The sequence below is a fragment of the Alexandromys fortis genome, unplaced genomic scaffold (genome assembly GCF_014885135.2).
Source record: "Alexandromys fortis isolate MF-2015 unplaced genomic scaffold, M_Fortis_MF-2015_v1.1 scaffold_107, whole genome shotgun sequence".
In the NCBI taxonomy this organism is placed as follows: domain Eukaryota; kingdom Metazoa; phylum Chordata; class Mammalia; order Rodentia; family Cricetidae; genus Alexandromys; species Alexandromys fortis.
The window spans coordinates 5,479,716-5,496,649 of NW_026067987.1; the positions used below are offsets into that span (position 1 = coordinate 5,479,716).

Sequence of the window (16,934 nt, forward strand, 5' to 3'; positions counted from 1 at the left end):
GGGGAGGGGGAGAAGAGTGGGGGGAGGGGGAGGGAAATGGGAGGCTGGGAAGAGGCGGAAACTTTTTTTTCTTATTCTCAATAAAAAAAGAGCAAAAAAAAAAAAAGAACTTCTTAAACATAGCTAAGCTCAAGATCTCTCTACCACTTTAGATGCCACTAAGAAAATGCTAAACTTCTTAAAATGACCAGGATACACCTACACACTCCCAGGTAAATAATCTCTGTGGCCTCATCTCTGCCCATTTCTATCACCCCACCAGTCCTAGTGTCCTTGCCCTTCCTAGCAAGTACCAGGCATCAACTACCCTGAAGATTTTCTCTTGCTGATCCCTCTAACACAAACCCCTTGCCCCAGGTGTTCACAGAACTAGTCCCTCGCTTCCCTTGGTTCTTTGAATGACACCCACCCTGTTGGGCCTTTCTGATTCTCTCCCCCAAACTACAACTGTCCTTCCCCTATGCAACCCACCCTTTAAGCATTTCCTACCTTCCTTCTGGACATAATTTGTTTTCTTTCTTTGCATTGTTACTTTCTGCATAGTTTGTTTAAATACTTTTCCCCACTCTATAATGTAAATTGCAAGAACAACAATGTCTTCTGAATTTGTTTACCAAGTACTTCAAATACAGCAGTGTTCCAAAAATAATCACTTAATAAATTAATAGTAACTGTCCAAATCAACTGAAGAATAGACATGGATGCCATATCATACCATCATAAACTAAACTAAAGCATGCAGCAGGATAGAAATTCTGTCATCTTATCTTTTAATTTATAATTAAGCACGCTTCCTAGATGTCAACCTGTGATCCATGAATACTTATTTATGGAGACTGTTAATTTTATTTAATTCCATACATTTTGCAGTCTTAAAACTGCTCATTAATGCATTTATCAAAGAAGACTATGCAGTTGGTTCACAATTATGGTGGAATAATTTACACTTTTCACCAAAAGAATAAAGATCATACTTAATACAGTTGATTGACATTTAATAAAACTATAATCAATTTGATTTTTTAATACATACTTCAAAGTACTGATGTATCTGAACATTATTTAAGTTGATCAAATCAGTCTCAATTTGGGCATAAGACTGTCCATTCACAGTTCATTGAGACAGCTTTCCATCAATCACCAACCTCCAGTAAACAACTAAGCTCAGCTTCAGTGAGTTCTTTTCAGACTGGGGCTATGACACACGGGACTCTCAATGTGGCTGAATGAGGAGTCACATAAAGCTTTCAGGATGGTGCCATCAGCAGCAGCTCTTTTCATCAGTGAAGTTTCCACTTACAGAAGTTACGTTGTATTCACTTTGCCCAAGACTCCATTGGTAAAGCACAGAAGAAACCCACTATATTTCCATTGTCAACAATCATTTTCTTTTCATTCATGAGATACAGTTACTGAGCCAACATGATATGATATGAAAACTGTATGTCCAAATCAGAGACTTTGGGCATTCGAAGACATCCTTGCTCTTATCTGTCTCCATCTTATAAAATAGAACTTCTCTGAGAGCCTGACTACTATCCATCATGGAAGCAGTAAATCTGAAACTCTTACTCCTCCTCCTTTTCTCCAGACTAAACTTCTCTAAGTCCATTTCTGTTGATGGAGAGACGCTTGTTCGTTCCCAGCTGCTCAGACCATGAAATAATCATACAGAAACTATATTATTTACAACACTGGTTAGCCAATGACTATAGCATATTCCTAGCAAGCTCTTGCATATTAAATTAATCCATTTCTATTATTTTATATTTTATCATGAGGCTTGTGGCCTACTGGCAAGGTTCCAACTGATAGCTTGTGTCTTTCCCCTCTGGCAGCTCCATGATGTCTCCTGACTCTGACTTCTTTCTCCCAGCATTCAGTTTAGTTTGCCCACCCACCTCTGTTCTGCCTTGCTATAGGCCTAAAACAGTTTCTTAATTAATCAATGGTAATCACAGCAGACGAAGGGGAATCCCACATCATTGTCCCAACTACACATTATTAGAAGTAAAGCCTAATAGTGGTACTCCAAATTTGGGAAAATGTCATATAGTTAAAATGTCCTTATGATGTCCAGTTTGATATTTGCAAGATAATTTTGATATATTAAATTATAATTCTAAAAAGTTATAAAAGTAATAATAAAATATTGTACTAACATGTAAGTAGACTGAAAGAGTGACAATGTTGAAATGGACAGGAATGTTCAGGCCTTTGATATACAACATTTAAAGAAGGTAATTCTACCATAACTATAACTTACTCATTTTATTTCACCAGTATCCACTAATAGTTTATTGTATAACCTATAATACTTAAAATCATGATATAACACACATTACTTTAAAATGAATGAGCTTTTTATTTTCAGGCCTTCTAACTTGATCATAAATTTAGACCAAACACTGCTTGGCTCATTAGCTCTAGCCTCTTACTGGCTAATTTTCACATATTGATTAACTCATTTCTAATCATGTGTGTAGCACCACGAGCTGGTGGCTTACCAGGAAAGATCTTAACCTGCGTCTGTCTTGGAGAGGAGTGCTATAGTGTCTGTCTCAATGCCTTCTTCCTCCCAGCATTCTGTTCTGTCTACTCCACCCACCTATGTTCTGACCTAACAGGCCAAGCAGTTTTCTTTATTAATTAACCAATAAAACAACAGATAGACAGATGACCCTCCTCCATCAATAGTCTTAGTTTTTTTTTTTTTTTTTTTTACTTGTGCATCATGATGGATGACATAACACTAACTGTCCCTTTGTCAGACACAGTGGAATGGGAAGAAAGCCATGGACGTGGAGTCAAAAGATCACCCAGAAGTTTCAAATTTGCAGCATCCAGCCACAACAGCATGAGAATTCATTACCACTTCTTAGTATCCATTTGCACATCTTTGAGATGAACATACTTGTCTATGTGTGCAAAGTTTAAGCTCAGAAAATGGAGCTATGCCAGAAGCTACAGAGATCACTCTAGATATTTGATTCTTACACCTGGCTGCACAGTAGCATTGCTGAGAACTTGAAAAAAAAATAGTTATAAAAGTGCAACCCAGAAATATCACTGAAAGTGAAACCTGTGATATTGTAAACACAACTCATAAATTCTGTGCATTATTTAGTCAAAGGTGATTTAAAACCTTTAGTAACACCTTAGCCTCATGAATGTGTGTATATATAGACCTTAACATGAGGCTAAGGTATATATATATATATACACACACTTAATATATATATGTGTATGTGTGTGTTGTCCTTAACATCAATTTCATTAAACAGAGATTCTGTTATATTTAAGTATGTATAAAGGGTTAGAGGAAGAAAAGAAAAGTGGGAAAATGATGTAATCATATTATAAATTTTTAATTTAAAAAGGATTAGAAAATAAAGTAGATAATCTTTCTGATGTGTAAATCTTCCCTAAAGTAAATGATGAATGAGCCATTTTCTCTCAGACTCTACTCTCTTTAATACCTTTGTGTCCCCTGAAAACTCCAATTCCTCATTCTCTAAAAGTATGTGAATACCTAACACGCATGTGTACACATGCGCACACACATACACACACACACACTCATGTTTAAGTTGAAACACACTTCTCTCAGGTGACAGCATCATTCGCTCTTGACCTCCAGGCACATGATTACTCTCACAGAAATCTGATCCCAGCAAGAGCTACAAACATACAAAGGCATGTGGGAGAAAGACAGTCATCATGAGGACCATAATCCACTTGCTAGATAGAGTTCTAGCCGTACATATTTAGATTTAATAACCAGTACTTTTGGAGACCGTTTGAAACTGTGGCTGCCAGATTTCTCTATGAAATCAGAGAGTTTCAAGACTCTCGTGTCTACTGCTTGATTCTAAGTTTCACAGCCTTCGGAATGCTCTTCATGTGTTTCTTATGATGCTATAGGAAACGAGTAGTGCTATAATCATACAATGAAATCACACTTAGGCAATCTCAAGAAATAAAATTTAACACATACATATACGTGTATTTTTACTTATCTTCTGGAAAACAAATTAAATCATTTTAGAACAGCAGTTTCTACAAAAACACACTTTGCTATTTATTTTAAGCTGAAATACACTGCATGCATCATTTCTATTGCTACATTGTCATACACAAGCATCTTCCCCTCCGTTGTCCCTGGGAAACCGTAGACTTTAAGGACAAACATGATCGTACAAGCTGAGGAGGAATAGCTCCCCATGTGGAACACATTCTTGGCGATATCCATGTCTTCTTCTTCCCTGTGACCTCACTAGTTGCCTGTGTGCAGAACGACTAGGGTGGCAATGTCCAGCAGTCTATGCCCCAAGTGGCACACAATAAAGAATTACTGTCACTTGAGACCCTACTAATAAGGCAAGAGGAGAAACCAGATTAAGTATCTCCCTACAGGAAGACAGAATCTTAATAGGATTGTTACCAAGCTGCCACATTCTTGATCCCGATAAATCTAGGAAAATAAGGAAAGCCCTTGAGGACTGTGGTTTTCATCCATGAGATGAGCAATTGGCATGCTAATAATATCTTCTTTCCTCTTATGCTCCCATTAGCCAACAACATATAAACCATCCAGCAGTTTTGGAAGAAAGCATAACAAAGGAAGTGCATAAAATTGTTCAGACTGTCTAAACACACAGCATGATTTCAACACCCTTGTCTTCCAACCTCAGACTCTCCAAGTGGAGCATCAAGGGAGACATCAAGATGTGACATCACCATTAAGCAGGAACAGCACACATTGCCAAAGGCCTATTTTATGGCCTTATAAGAGAATTCAAAAATCAACACAGCATATTCTACCCCAAACCTTACTGCAGACAGTAGATTCATGTCTACAAGTCTTTTGAGGATAGTCTTCCCATCTCACTTTCTAGCAGAACTGAGGTTAAAGTAAGACTTACTGATTGCTCATTTAGGTCCTGGGTGTCGTCCATGTGGTTCTCTCGCTGCTCTTGCCACGCCCACGTAGAAGCAGCTTCCTTTAATTCAAAGTTGAAGATCTAAAACAAAGAAAAGGTGGAAATAGAAAAAGTAAAATTCATTTTTATTCACTGGCAGACCCATCATAAGCACATAAAGATTTAGCAAGACAGATGGCAGTATGCAGGATATAGAAGAACCTCTGATGAAAGAAATGAGTTGCTAATTTTAATTCCATATCTAACATAAATAATGATCTTTTAAATAATATCATGGCAGAACTGGTATATGGCAATAGCTCCTTCAGTTAAAGGAAAATATCTAGCACCTTTGACAATACAGGTTGCAGAAAACAATTAATATACCATTTTGACTAGACAAAGAAATGGGATCCGCATTAATCACTACTGTATAATATAAACTGAGAAAGCACAATGTGTTTTAGTAATGCTGTTTTTAGAATAAGAAAATGTTTCTAAATTATCAGATGGTCATTTTCTTTTCTAAAGAGCTTATTTGGGTGCCGGTGACAAAACTTGATGGTCCAATTGCAAGGTCCTAGGTTTGACCCTATGAGCAGCAAAAAGATACCATGTTTCAAAATACAAAGGTTTTTTTTTTTTTTTTTTTGATATTTCGAGATAGGGTTTCTCTGTAGCTTTTGGTTCCTGTCCTGGAACTAGCTCTTGTAGACCAGGCTGGCCTCGAACTCACAGAGATCCGTCTGTCTCTGCCTCCCGAGTGCTGGGATTAAAGGCGTGCACCACCACCGCCCGGCAAAATACAAAGTTTTTAAGAGATGGGGAAAATAATTATTTTAAGACAGATAAGGAGGAGAATTATTGTATAAACTACAGTGACACAATCAGCTAATTACTTAAAAGATAATTAATCTTTTAATCATCTTTACTTCACACCATATGATACTTTTTCCCCAGCCAAGCGGACATATAATTTTAGATCCAAATGCAGGAAGATTTTATAATAGTAGCAATGTAGGAAAACACCAAAAAAGCCAATGCTCCCCCAAATTCTCATCTTTCTTCTGACAAATGAGTATGCAAGGCCAAAAAATGCTTAAAAACATTAAATGGTTTTATAAGAACAATTTAATACAGTGAAACTGGATTTTACAACTAGATTCTCCTAGGCCTCCATGGCTTAGTCTAGCGTCATTAAGTTTAGATGGCAGGATACTGCCTATAAGGGAAGACAGGGTTGGTCGGTCCTTCTGTGAGTTGCCCACAGCGTCTAGCTCAGTGTTTCACATGTTGACTATCAGTGACAAATGCAGCCCTCAGGAGGCATGTGGTGATGCCAACAAAGGATGGGAGGAAACAGCTGATGTTGAAAATTAGTCTCATACACAGGGCTCTTTGAGGAAGAACCTGTTTCGCTCCAGTTTTCTGGGCATCTTGCTTTATGTTAGGACAATAAAACACAAATGCAGAAACACTACTAAGTGGAATGCATTAACTAGTCACAAAACTCAGCATTGAAAATTAGTCTATAATTCCCTCCTAGGAAAGTTATCACTGATGCCAGTTAAATGCATTTATTTTCAAACAAATCTGTTGTGTCAAATTTCTAAGACTGTAGTAGCCAAGAACCATGAGCTGGGTAACGCAGAGCAGCCATTTATTTTGAAGCATTCTATGAACCAAAAGGCCTAAACCAAGATTCTGGCAGACCTATGTTCCCTCTGGAGACTGTAGAAAAACAAGGCACAGCCTCCCTGTCCCAAACCTTGGCTTCTGGTGGTTACAACAATTCTTGGAATTCTGTCGATTACAGATGCATCAATCCAGGGTCTACCTCATTACCACATGGCATTCTCATTCTCCTTGCCGTTTTCTTCCAATGGGGTGTGTATGTGTGTGTGTGCACGTGTGCCTGTGTGTGTGTGTGTCTAAATTTTCCTCTAAAAGTACAACAGTCACAGGCTAAGGGCCCATCCGAATAATGTAAGAGCACATCTTCACCTGGGTAAATATACAATGACCCTAACTCTAAATATTGTAGCATTCACAGGTTTCAGGCTTAGTACTTAAGCATATCTTTTAGGCCCAAAAATTGACGTAATTCAGTTACCACAATGAAATTACTTTAAATATGTGATCACAATGCTTAAATACTATATATCCAGAATAACTGCATGCAGAAGAAACTGAAGAAATTGATTATTGGGAAAGATGAAATGATCTCTCAGAGGACCACTATATCAGGCTCTCTTAACACCTTGAACAAAATTAAAGCTAAGACATCAGGACACACACTGGCACAGAAGGGAATTAAACAAAAGCTCCTCCTCTCCCCTTTTTTTGGTTAACCACCAGTTTAAAATCTGCTTAATATTTAGTTGGGGAGTTATTCTTGTCAGTGTTCCATGTCACAACATGATGCCTTGCTTTTTATTTCCTTGAAATTTAGATGAACTGTTTCTTTGCTTGAGGTTTAATGCTAACATAATATTTTTTTCTTTGCCAAACTCACTCAGGTCCTAAAATATTATGAGCCTAGTGATTCTATATTATTGAACCACACTAAATTCACTTGACTAATTGCAGACACAGTATAATTTTTACATCATCATTTACCAACTTTTGTTATACTAAATCCTTTAACATTTAGTTTTCACAAATATACGAGAAAAAGATGAGAACACTCCTAGAATCAAGTAAGAAAAGAATTAACCTTATAATAAAGATATAAAATTAAGGGCCAACAGTAACCCCATGCTGTTTTATGAAGTGAGAATCTAGATGCCGGCTCTATCCTAGGTCCCTCTTCCAGAAAGCTAAATTTTAGACAGGAATAGCAGGAGACTCACAGATTCTGGAGTTATTCTCCTATAGTTACATTTTCAAGAGATATAGACAAGTAATCAAATCCTTTATGCTGACTCTTATGTAGAAGAGACCTATATATTCATAGGTCTTAAAAATTGTAGTAAAAATTAGTAATCCTTTTAATTCAAACACATAATCTTATACATGTTTATATGTGTATATAACGTTAAGAATTCTTAGAAACATTTACGACAGTGCAGGCTGGCCCAGGTAGTAGGGATCAAGGATTCTTCAGCTCTATTGAATGAATGAAGGAGATTTCCCTAATCTGTCTCGCTAATAAACTTTGAATAAAAATGAGATTGTCCAGCTAGAAGAAACATCAATATGAAGAGCATGGACTTTATCTCTGCACGGGATGACAGGAGCTGAGAACAGGAACTGCACACGGGGAACACTACACCTCTAGACTGTGCACACAGGTAGCAATGCCTTTTGCCAGCATTGAAGCCCGACACCTGGGCTTTGTCACTGACTTCCTGCATAGTCCTTTTCTCATTCAAAAAAATCACCAACAATCAACAATTAAACTACATTCTAGAGTCTGCTCAAGTCACATATTACCTGCTCTCATCTGTGTCAAGGGAAGAGATGAAGTGCCATAGGCATTTGCCTGGATAGGAGCATCAGCTTTGTCCCTCACTCCTATATCCTGAATGTCACATGTTACACACAGCCAGACTGATAAAGTTTTACACTATGTGTCTGCTTTGACTCTTTAAAACGTCTTTAGAACTTTACTCCGTCCTTCAGACAAACCAGGCATCCTTTCATCGCTCTGATTTGCATCAGTACCAGTCTCTATCCTTAAGGATAATTCTGCCTAAAGATCCTTTAAAGGATTACCAGGGGTCCTGGACAATGGCTCCCTGGAGACCTTGGTCTGAAACCAAAGTCTGGAGCTATAACTAGAGTAGCTAGGAGAATGCAAATACAGATGAAACTCTATGCATCTCTCACTGTCGAAACAAAAAAGAGGGCAAAGAAGGGATCATCTGTTTCCTTACCCATGTTTCACTCGTAGTGGAACTTTAGGAAAAGATTTCGACCACAGACTACCCAAGCTTTTGCTCCAGCTGTGCTCAGACACCGGGAGGTGGAATTAAATACTTGGATGATACATCATCTTGGACACATCCAGCCCCACTGATGTAGGTGGGATGTTTGCACTTAAGACAGTTGTCTGGGTCAAGGGAAGACAATCCTAAATTATATTATGACACCAAGACAGTTTATCTGTGGATGGGCATTCAGATTTTCAAACTCCAAGTAAATGTTCAGAAACATATTTTGAGGAAAAAAATAAAGTTTGTAACCAGACATGATGATAAATACCTCCAACCTCAGCACTAAGCAAGCTGAGGCAGGAAGATTGAAAAATTGAGGCCATAAAAAATTTGTCCTAAATGAATAAAATAAAACCATAATTAAGACCCACTCACACAGGAGTATATTATATACATATACTGTATGCTCCTTACACAGACCTATATTCAACTTAAACCACCAAAGAATTTCTCCAGGGCTTATCCTGCTGTATCAGATAAGTTCTATCTAATGATGCATCTAGCTTAAGATTTGAGCCTTGAAAAATATCAAGCTAGTCTTCCTTCAATGGCAAATGTAGAACATGAGAGCTTTTTACAGTTACTTGGGGAAAACTTATTCAAAGGGAGAGACAGAAAAAGTTCAACCAGAAAGAACAAGAGTGAAGCTTGAGAGAAGCTCCTGGCAACTTGACCAACTGGGTGTTATTGGACCTGATTCTCACTTTTCCTAGGGTTTCATTAACTGTCCTCACAATCTTCAATTAAATTACCTTTATTGTTCAAGTTGCTTTGTGTAAAACCACAAGTAGGAAGATAGTCTAAGAATTTACATTTTCACCCCATTATTGAGAATTATAGCTGTGAGCAGCTGTCCAGAAAACAAAACTGCTTCCCAATTTTTGTACACCCAGTTATCGACAGGCCTTCCACCTTTCAATAATGGGCCGTAAGGCTGGGTGAACCACTGGCTGGCTCCCACTGCCTGGGCAGCCTGCCTGAGAGGGAAGCCAATAGCACAAAGAACACCTAGCTCCAGTTCCATGGCCAAATGCTCAGAGAGGTGAACATGAACGTACTGGGGCTGTTCACATGACTCTGTTCTCTGCCCATAAAAAAGAAAAACAGTAGGGGTGTCCAAGAAACAAGGCTAGGTGAATAGTAACGAGTACCTTGTTTGACTTCATGTCCTTCAATGGAGCCAAGACTACAAACTACAGGCTGAGCTATTTTGAACTGTTTATAAAGACAGCAACATGGACTTTGCAGAATCACTCATGTAACCCAAAAAGTTTCATAATATGGGATGATGGGGCTAGGACTGGGTGCATGGCTCAAGGTTAGAAGACCTGCCTGGCATATGCAGAGATGCTGGGTTTGAATCCCAGTCCCACTAAACAATAGTGGTGGTGTGGAGATGGTGGTGGTGGTGGCAGTGGCGGTGGTAGCAGCAGAGGTGGTAGTGGTGGTCATGGTTGTGGTGGTCATTGTTATTATATTGTGCCAGAGGGACTTTTGTGGGTTGGGTCCAAGGAGCCCAATGGCAGGTGAGAGGCAGACACACTATGCAGACTGTGCTCAAGTGGAGAGTTCTATTGAGAGGAACAAAGTGAAGGGAGAGAGAAAAGAAGTGGAAAGAGAGAAAGAGAGAGAGAGAGAGAGAGAGAGAGAGAGAGAGAGAGAGAGAGAAATGGGCAGGAGCTGGGGAAAGAGAAGAGGAAGAGAAAGAAGAGACAGAGGCAAAGACAGAAAGACAATCTTGATCCAGGAAAATCCTTGATTCTTCATCCTTGACCTATGTTGCCTTCACACTTACTTGAACACACTCTCCAAATCATTTTCCCTTCTCTCATACTGAGTCCTCTCTCCCCACCTGTATTCAACAATTATATTGATGAGTGTTTTGTCTGTCCTGCATTAATGCAACCAAATCCCCTGCAAACTGGCAGAGGAGAAAATATTTGAGACAGAAATATTATTTGCATTGTATTTTGAGATTGTGTGAAAATTTCTTTCAAAACCATAAACCACTTTGATCACTAGAGATATTGGAATAAATTCTCTACTTGTATTTTGCTGTTCACATACTAAATGAATGCATTTTTACATTCTTTATAGTAGATCAGTATCTATGCACTTTCTCACAGAAACACAGTGACATCTGATTCTGTCCAATTACAAATCTTATACCAGCCAGTATTTCTAGGCACTGTACCAGTCTTACACAAATGTATTTAGATCACTGTAAGCAGTCATTGATCTTAATAATCTTAGATAAACTTTAAAAATTGAAAAATAACTTTGGTAACTCATTAATACTCACTATTTTTAACTTTGTCATTCTATATATAAATTCAAAATGTGATTTATTTCTTTAATGCCAAGATGGTGAGTAAAACAATCAATAATAGAATGGATGTGAGAAAAAGAAAACGACTATTTATCATTATATTTTGATTGTCTTAAAACCTCAATAAAAGACACCTCTTGTGGGAGTGGCACATCCTTGGATTTCTGAAACATGAGATGAGCAACATGTGGAATTAGGAGGCTATATCTGGTGTTGCAGGTGAGAAGCCAAGGGAACTCAGAAGGATGTCTTAGCTTGGTGTGGGACAATGGTCTATATTTTGTCAATTATATTTTAAATAAACGCTGATTGGCCAGTAGCCAGGTAGAAAGTATAGGTGGGACAACCAGGCAGGAAGTAGAGGCAGGGTGATAAGAACAGGATAATTCTGGGAAGAGTAAAGCTTGGTCTGCAGTCCTGACCCAGCCACAGAAGAAGCAAGATATGACTGCCTCGCTGAATAAGGTACTGAGCCAAGTTGCTAACATAGACAAGAATAATGGGCTAATATATGTTATAAGCTAATAAGAAGCCTGAGCTAATGGGCTAGTCAGTTTATAACTAATGTAGAACTCTGTGTGATTTCTTTGGGACTTAACAACTGTGGGAACCAGGCAGGACAGAAACCCCGACAACATTAGCTGAAAGCAGATATGAGAGTGAAATCAATAGGACACAGAAAGGACTTGAATATCACTGAAAAGTCAGATAAGACTTTCAAGGGTTACAGGAGTCATGATTAACTGGTCACACCTAAGAACTGAGAGGACACATTGTGTTTATATTTGCATTTGCTAAGTCATTATCTTCACTGACACAGATGAGCAAGCATCTAAGACAAGAAGCTATGAAATAACTGTGTGAAACCCTTGCTACTTTGACTGCAGAAAGGCTACAAAGCCTCAGACCACCCTCGAATGCAACAAGTAGGCAGACCGTGCAACAAAGCCTTTGGGGAAGGAATAAAAGAAAATGATTAAATGAGATAAATCAAAATCTCAGCCTTACAGAAATGTACATTCTAAAGTTTTACTTCATGGCATGAAAACCTCACACTGGAAAAACAAAACCAAGACTGACCTAGAGGCCTAAGACCCCAAGACTGTGGGGAAGCAAGATCAAAACTGATCCACAGGAAGGAAAGGATTCTAAGAGAAATCTATTAAAAAAAAATCCTAAACTACACAAGGAAACAAAACACCCCTGAAATACTAAATGCAGCAATAAAGTAGCAGCCAATCAAGACTTGGAGAGTAAGCTCAATAAAGCATCTTAGAACTATCATTGACACGGTTAGGAAAAAGAGAAAGAGAAACAAAACTGAATAACCCACATATTAAAAACAAACACACAAATTTAGAAGGGAACCATAAAAATGTTCTCTAAAATATATGCACTAAGGGCTGGAGAGATGGTTTGGTGGTTAAGATATTTGCTGCTCTTAAAGAGGATCCAAGTTTGCATTCCAGAGTCCTCAGGATGGTTCAACCTATAACTCCAGTTCTAGGGGATCTTATGTTCTCTATAGCCTCCATGGGAATCAGGCATGCACATGATATAAAAACACACACAGGCAAACACACAAATAAGATTAAAATAAACATATATTTTAAAAATCATGCACACACACACACATGCTCTCACATGTGTGTATGTGTGCGCGCATGTGTGTGTGTGTTTGTGTACACATGTGCATGGTGGGGAGGTGGCTCAAGGAGCAAAGTGCTTTCCAAGCAAGCCTAAAGACCTGAGCTTCAGTCTTCAAAACGCATGTAAATCTGGGTACAGTATGGAGTTTCTTTAGTGAAATGGGGAATGGAGGCAGGAGAATTTCATCTCACTGACCAGCATAGCCTGGGGTGTGTAGTATGGTGAAGAACAAGTGTATCTCTTATTAATCAAGATGGAAAGTGAGAACCCGCACCCAAGGTTCATCTCTGACTTCTACTTGTAAGAAAGGCACGTGTGTACTGGAACACACATCTTCACACATATGTGCACATGACGATCATATGCATACATATACCACATACGTGCACAAAACTTCTTGTGTTTTGAGACAGGATCTCACCCTGCAGCCAAGCTGGCCTCCAATTCACTATCCTTTAGGCCTCAGCTTCCTTCATCCTGACATTGCATGTATGTAATACTATACCCAAGTACACTGAATATTTTTAAGAAAATAAACCAATGAATAGAATAGCCAACAAGTCAGATATTACCAAAGAACAAATTTGTAAATTTTGTGAATTGGGCAACAAACTTCACAGGTATTCATTACTTTGTTGTCAAAGGCAACAAAAGCAGTTTTTTTTTTTTTTTAAAAATCTCTTCCTGTAAATTATTCCATAAAATCAGTTTCTCAGCAATTAAAATTTGGTACCCATTCAACATACTTTTTATTAGGGTAGAGGTTCCCCAAATAATAAAGTAAACATGAGATATTTGTTGCTGTAGTAAACTTGATTTACCTAATCCAAGCCATTTATTTGAATTCATTTGAATTGTATCTACAGTGAATACAAGCAAACTACTGACTTACTTGTTTAACTGACTAAATGTTGGTGAAACAGGGAAGATAGTCATAGTTTCCAGGAAAATTTGAAGATGTATTCCTCGGAAAAAAAATTTCCATGTAGTATCAGAGTATAAAATTCATTCCTTAAGGTGAATATGTTGGTGCACACTTATAAGCCCAGAAGTAAGGAAACAGTGGCTTTGGAATCACGGCAAGTTCAAAGGCCAGTCTAGTCTATTTAGTGACTCTGAGCTACGCAGAGCTTCATAGAGCTATCCTCTCTCTAGAAAGCAAAGCATCTTTGTATTCTGACTTTGTGATTGCATTCAAAGTAGGTTCACCCTGAGGGGAAAACTTGCCATTATAGTGCCTACAAATCCAAGAGCTTCCTGAGCGCTAATGTAAAAATTTAAAAAGTGATGTCTCAAATAAATGTGGTGTTATAATAACTCCACATGCTTCTCCATTGAATATTTGGACTTTAAGGAAACCTGGGGAGAGGGAGGAAGGGAAAGACAGGAAAAGAATGGAGAGGAGATAGGAGGAAGAAATGAGAGGGCGGAGAGTGGATATGGGTGTGCTGGCTAGTCTTATTTACGTCAACTTGACACAAGCTATAGTCATCTGAGAGAAGAGAACCTCAATTGAGAAAGTGTCTCCTTAAGACTGGGCTCTAGGCAGACTTGTAGGCCATTTTCTTAATTAGTGATTGATATGGGGGTCCAGTCCATTGTAGATGGGGCCATCCTGGGCTAGTGGTCCTGGGTTCTATAAGAAAGTAGGCTGAGCAAGTCATGAGGAACAATTGAGTAAGCAGCACCCCTTCAAAGCCTCTGTATCAGCTCCTACTTCCAGGTTTCTTCCATTTGAGATCCTGTTCTGATTTCCTTTGATGATGAACACAGTGATTTGGAAGAGTTTGTCAAATAAATCCTTTCTTTCCCAAGTTGTTTTTGGTCAAGGTGTTGTGTGTCAGCAACAGAACCCTAACTAAGACAAGAGGATACAGCTGTGAATGGAACGGGATTGGCTCAGCTGCAGCTCCTCGTCTTGGAATTAAAAGGAACATAAGAAAGAAACGTCTCGCTGAACACAGCGGACAATGAGGACTACTGAGACCTCAAGAACGATGGCAATGGGTTTTTGATCCTACTGCACCTATTGGTTTTGTGGAAGCCTAGGCAGTTTGGATGCTCACCTTTCTAGACCTGGATGGAGGTGGATGGTCCTCGGACTTCCCACAGGGCAGGGAACCCTGATTGCTCTTTGGGCTGACGAGGGAGGGGGACTTGATTGGGGGAGGGAGAGGGAAAGGGGAGGCGGCGGTGGGGAAGAGACAGAAATCTTTAAAAAATAAATAAAAAATAAATAAAAAGAAATCTTTCCATGACAAAGGAAAAAAAGAAAGAAAGAAGCAGTATGAGTTTACAGAAGAATCATACGGTTCTGTAGATATACTACATGAAGTCTCTTAGCTTCGAGGAACAAAGCCACCTCCTCTTCTCCTTTCTGGGTTTCAATTCTTCCCTGTGTTAGTGTAAAACATACATGTCAGAGCTTCCACTCTGCTCCGTCCACCGGACCCACAAATCATAAACCAAATCTTGCCTTCACTCACTTGGCAGGCTGCGAGATATTAAGAGCACGCATTCACCCAGGCCGCCCCCTAAATCATGTTTTCCTTTCATACCCCTAGTTAGGCAGACCACATCTTTAATGAAATTTTTCTCTTAATACTTGGTTCCCAACAGAAATGACGGCAAATCCAGTCAACCACAACGTGCAATTACCTAGGAAATGCATGAAATAAAAGGTAGATATGAGCTAGGTCGTAGTACATCATTATTTTTAGATCACTCAATTACAAACTGACATTGTACTGATACAGGTCCACAGAAATTTATGCCCAAGTATTGCATTTATACTTAACCAAGTGTATGAAAGAAAGCCAATTGGTTGAAATGACAATAAATTTTCAAAGCAGTTAGAATGCGCCTTTGCAAAAGACCCTAAGGTTTAGTTAATTAGTTAGTTAGTCAGTTAGTTCACTTGAAACTAAATTGTTCTTTAGGAAATATAAAGGAAAAATATACTCATATTTAAACTATAGGGAGGTTTGGTTTGCCTAGCACTTGGTTTGGTTTTATGCCATGTGTGCACTGGCATTTCAGGGATACAAATGGTCTTGGGTCCAACAAGCTTCCTGGGAGAAGTTTTCCAAGTACAGAGATGCTGGGCTCTGTTAGCAAGAGCCACCAAAAGACAGGAAAACAAACAAGAAATGCTTCTTCTTCCCTCTCTTCCTGTAGGAGGAGTGATGATATCGATGTTAGAGGGTGCTGTACCATGAGGTACCACATTCTGTCTTTCTGGGAAGTTACTTAAGTGCCTTGCTGGCAGTCGCCATAGGGAATAGAGAGGTGGGAGGTGAAGGTCCAGAGAAATACCAATTGCTTTATCAAGAACTTTCTACTTGTATGAATGAAAAGGCAAAGGCAGAGTAAACCTGGAAGATATAGGCTATAATGGTAACGAAGGAGATCACACTAAGTGAAAACTTTTAAGGTGAGAACTCAAAATCAGAAAAGCCAAGGTCCCATTATCTGATATATGTAAAAGAATATGTAAACAGGTGTGCACATAGAAAGAGACAGACAGAGAGGGGGATAACAAAGTATAACGGGGATTAGTTGGAGGGAGGGATGAGACCAGAGAAAGGGAAAGGGGAGAAGGAACACAGGGCAGTTGGAGAATAAATAAAAGCAAAGTATGATACACATCTATAATGATGTCATAAGCGATGACATTATTTTATATTTTAACTTAAAAACAGAAAAGTAACAACTCAGCAAGCTTGAGTAAGGATTGCTATAATGGTTAAATTTACGCTAAAATAACACTTGGTCTTAGAGATGGGGACACTGTTCCCTCGGGGCTCTGCATGAGCACTAGCATCCCGTGGTCACTACTCTGCTCCATCCTACCAAGGACGGCTTCTGCTACACTGCAGCTCCAGCACTTGGCTGGGCTGTATGTGCAACTGAGAGAGGCTCCCGTGCTACCTATGACCATTACTATGTCCCACTCTTGAACAGTCCTACTTATTTGTTTGAGTCCCCAATTTATTTTTCATTGGTGGAGGGGGGGATAAAATGTGCTTCAAGAAACAATACGTAGGATACATAAATGCCAGATATCATACCTAATCTTTGTAACCAAAGGTTGAA

General features: G+C 38.9%; 1 protein-coding gene across 10 annotated transcripts in view; it reads right to left on the bottom strand.

Moving 5' to 3' along the window:
• Positions 1-16,934, bottom strand: part of Eya4 (EYA transcriptional coactivator and phosphatase 4) — a 252,951-nt gene that overhangs the window by 217,408 nt on the left and 18,609 nt on the right. For all 10 annotated transcript variants that reach the window (XR_007594836.1, XM_050159491.1, XM_050159489.1 and 7 more), the window contains exon 2: positions 4,926-5,024. Coding sequence is in view for 8 of the 10 variants with exons in the window: in XM_050159491.1 (XP_050015448.1) it covers positions 4,926-4,958 (33 nt within the window). In the remaining 2 variants the exon portion in view is untranslated. The remainder of the gene's footprint in view (positions 1-4,925; positions 5,025-16,934) is intronic.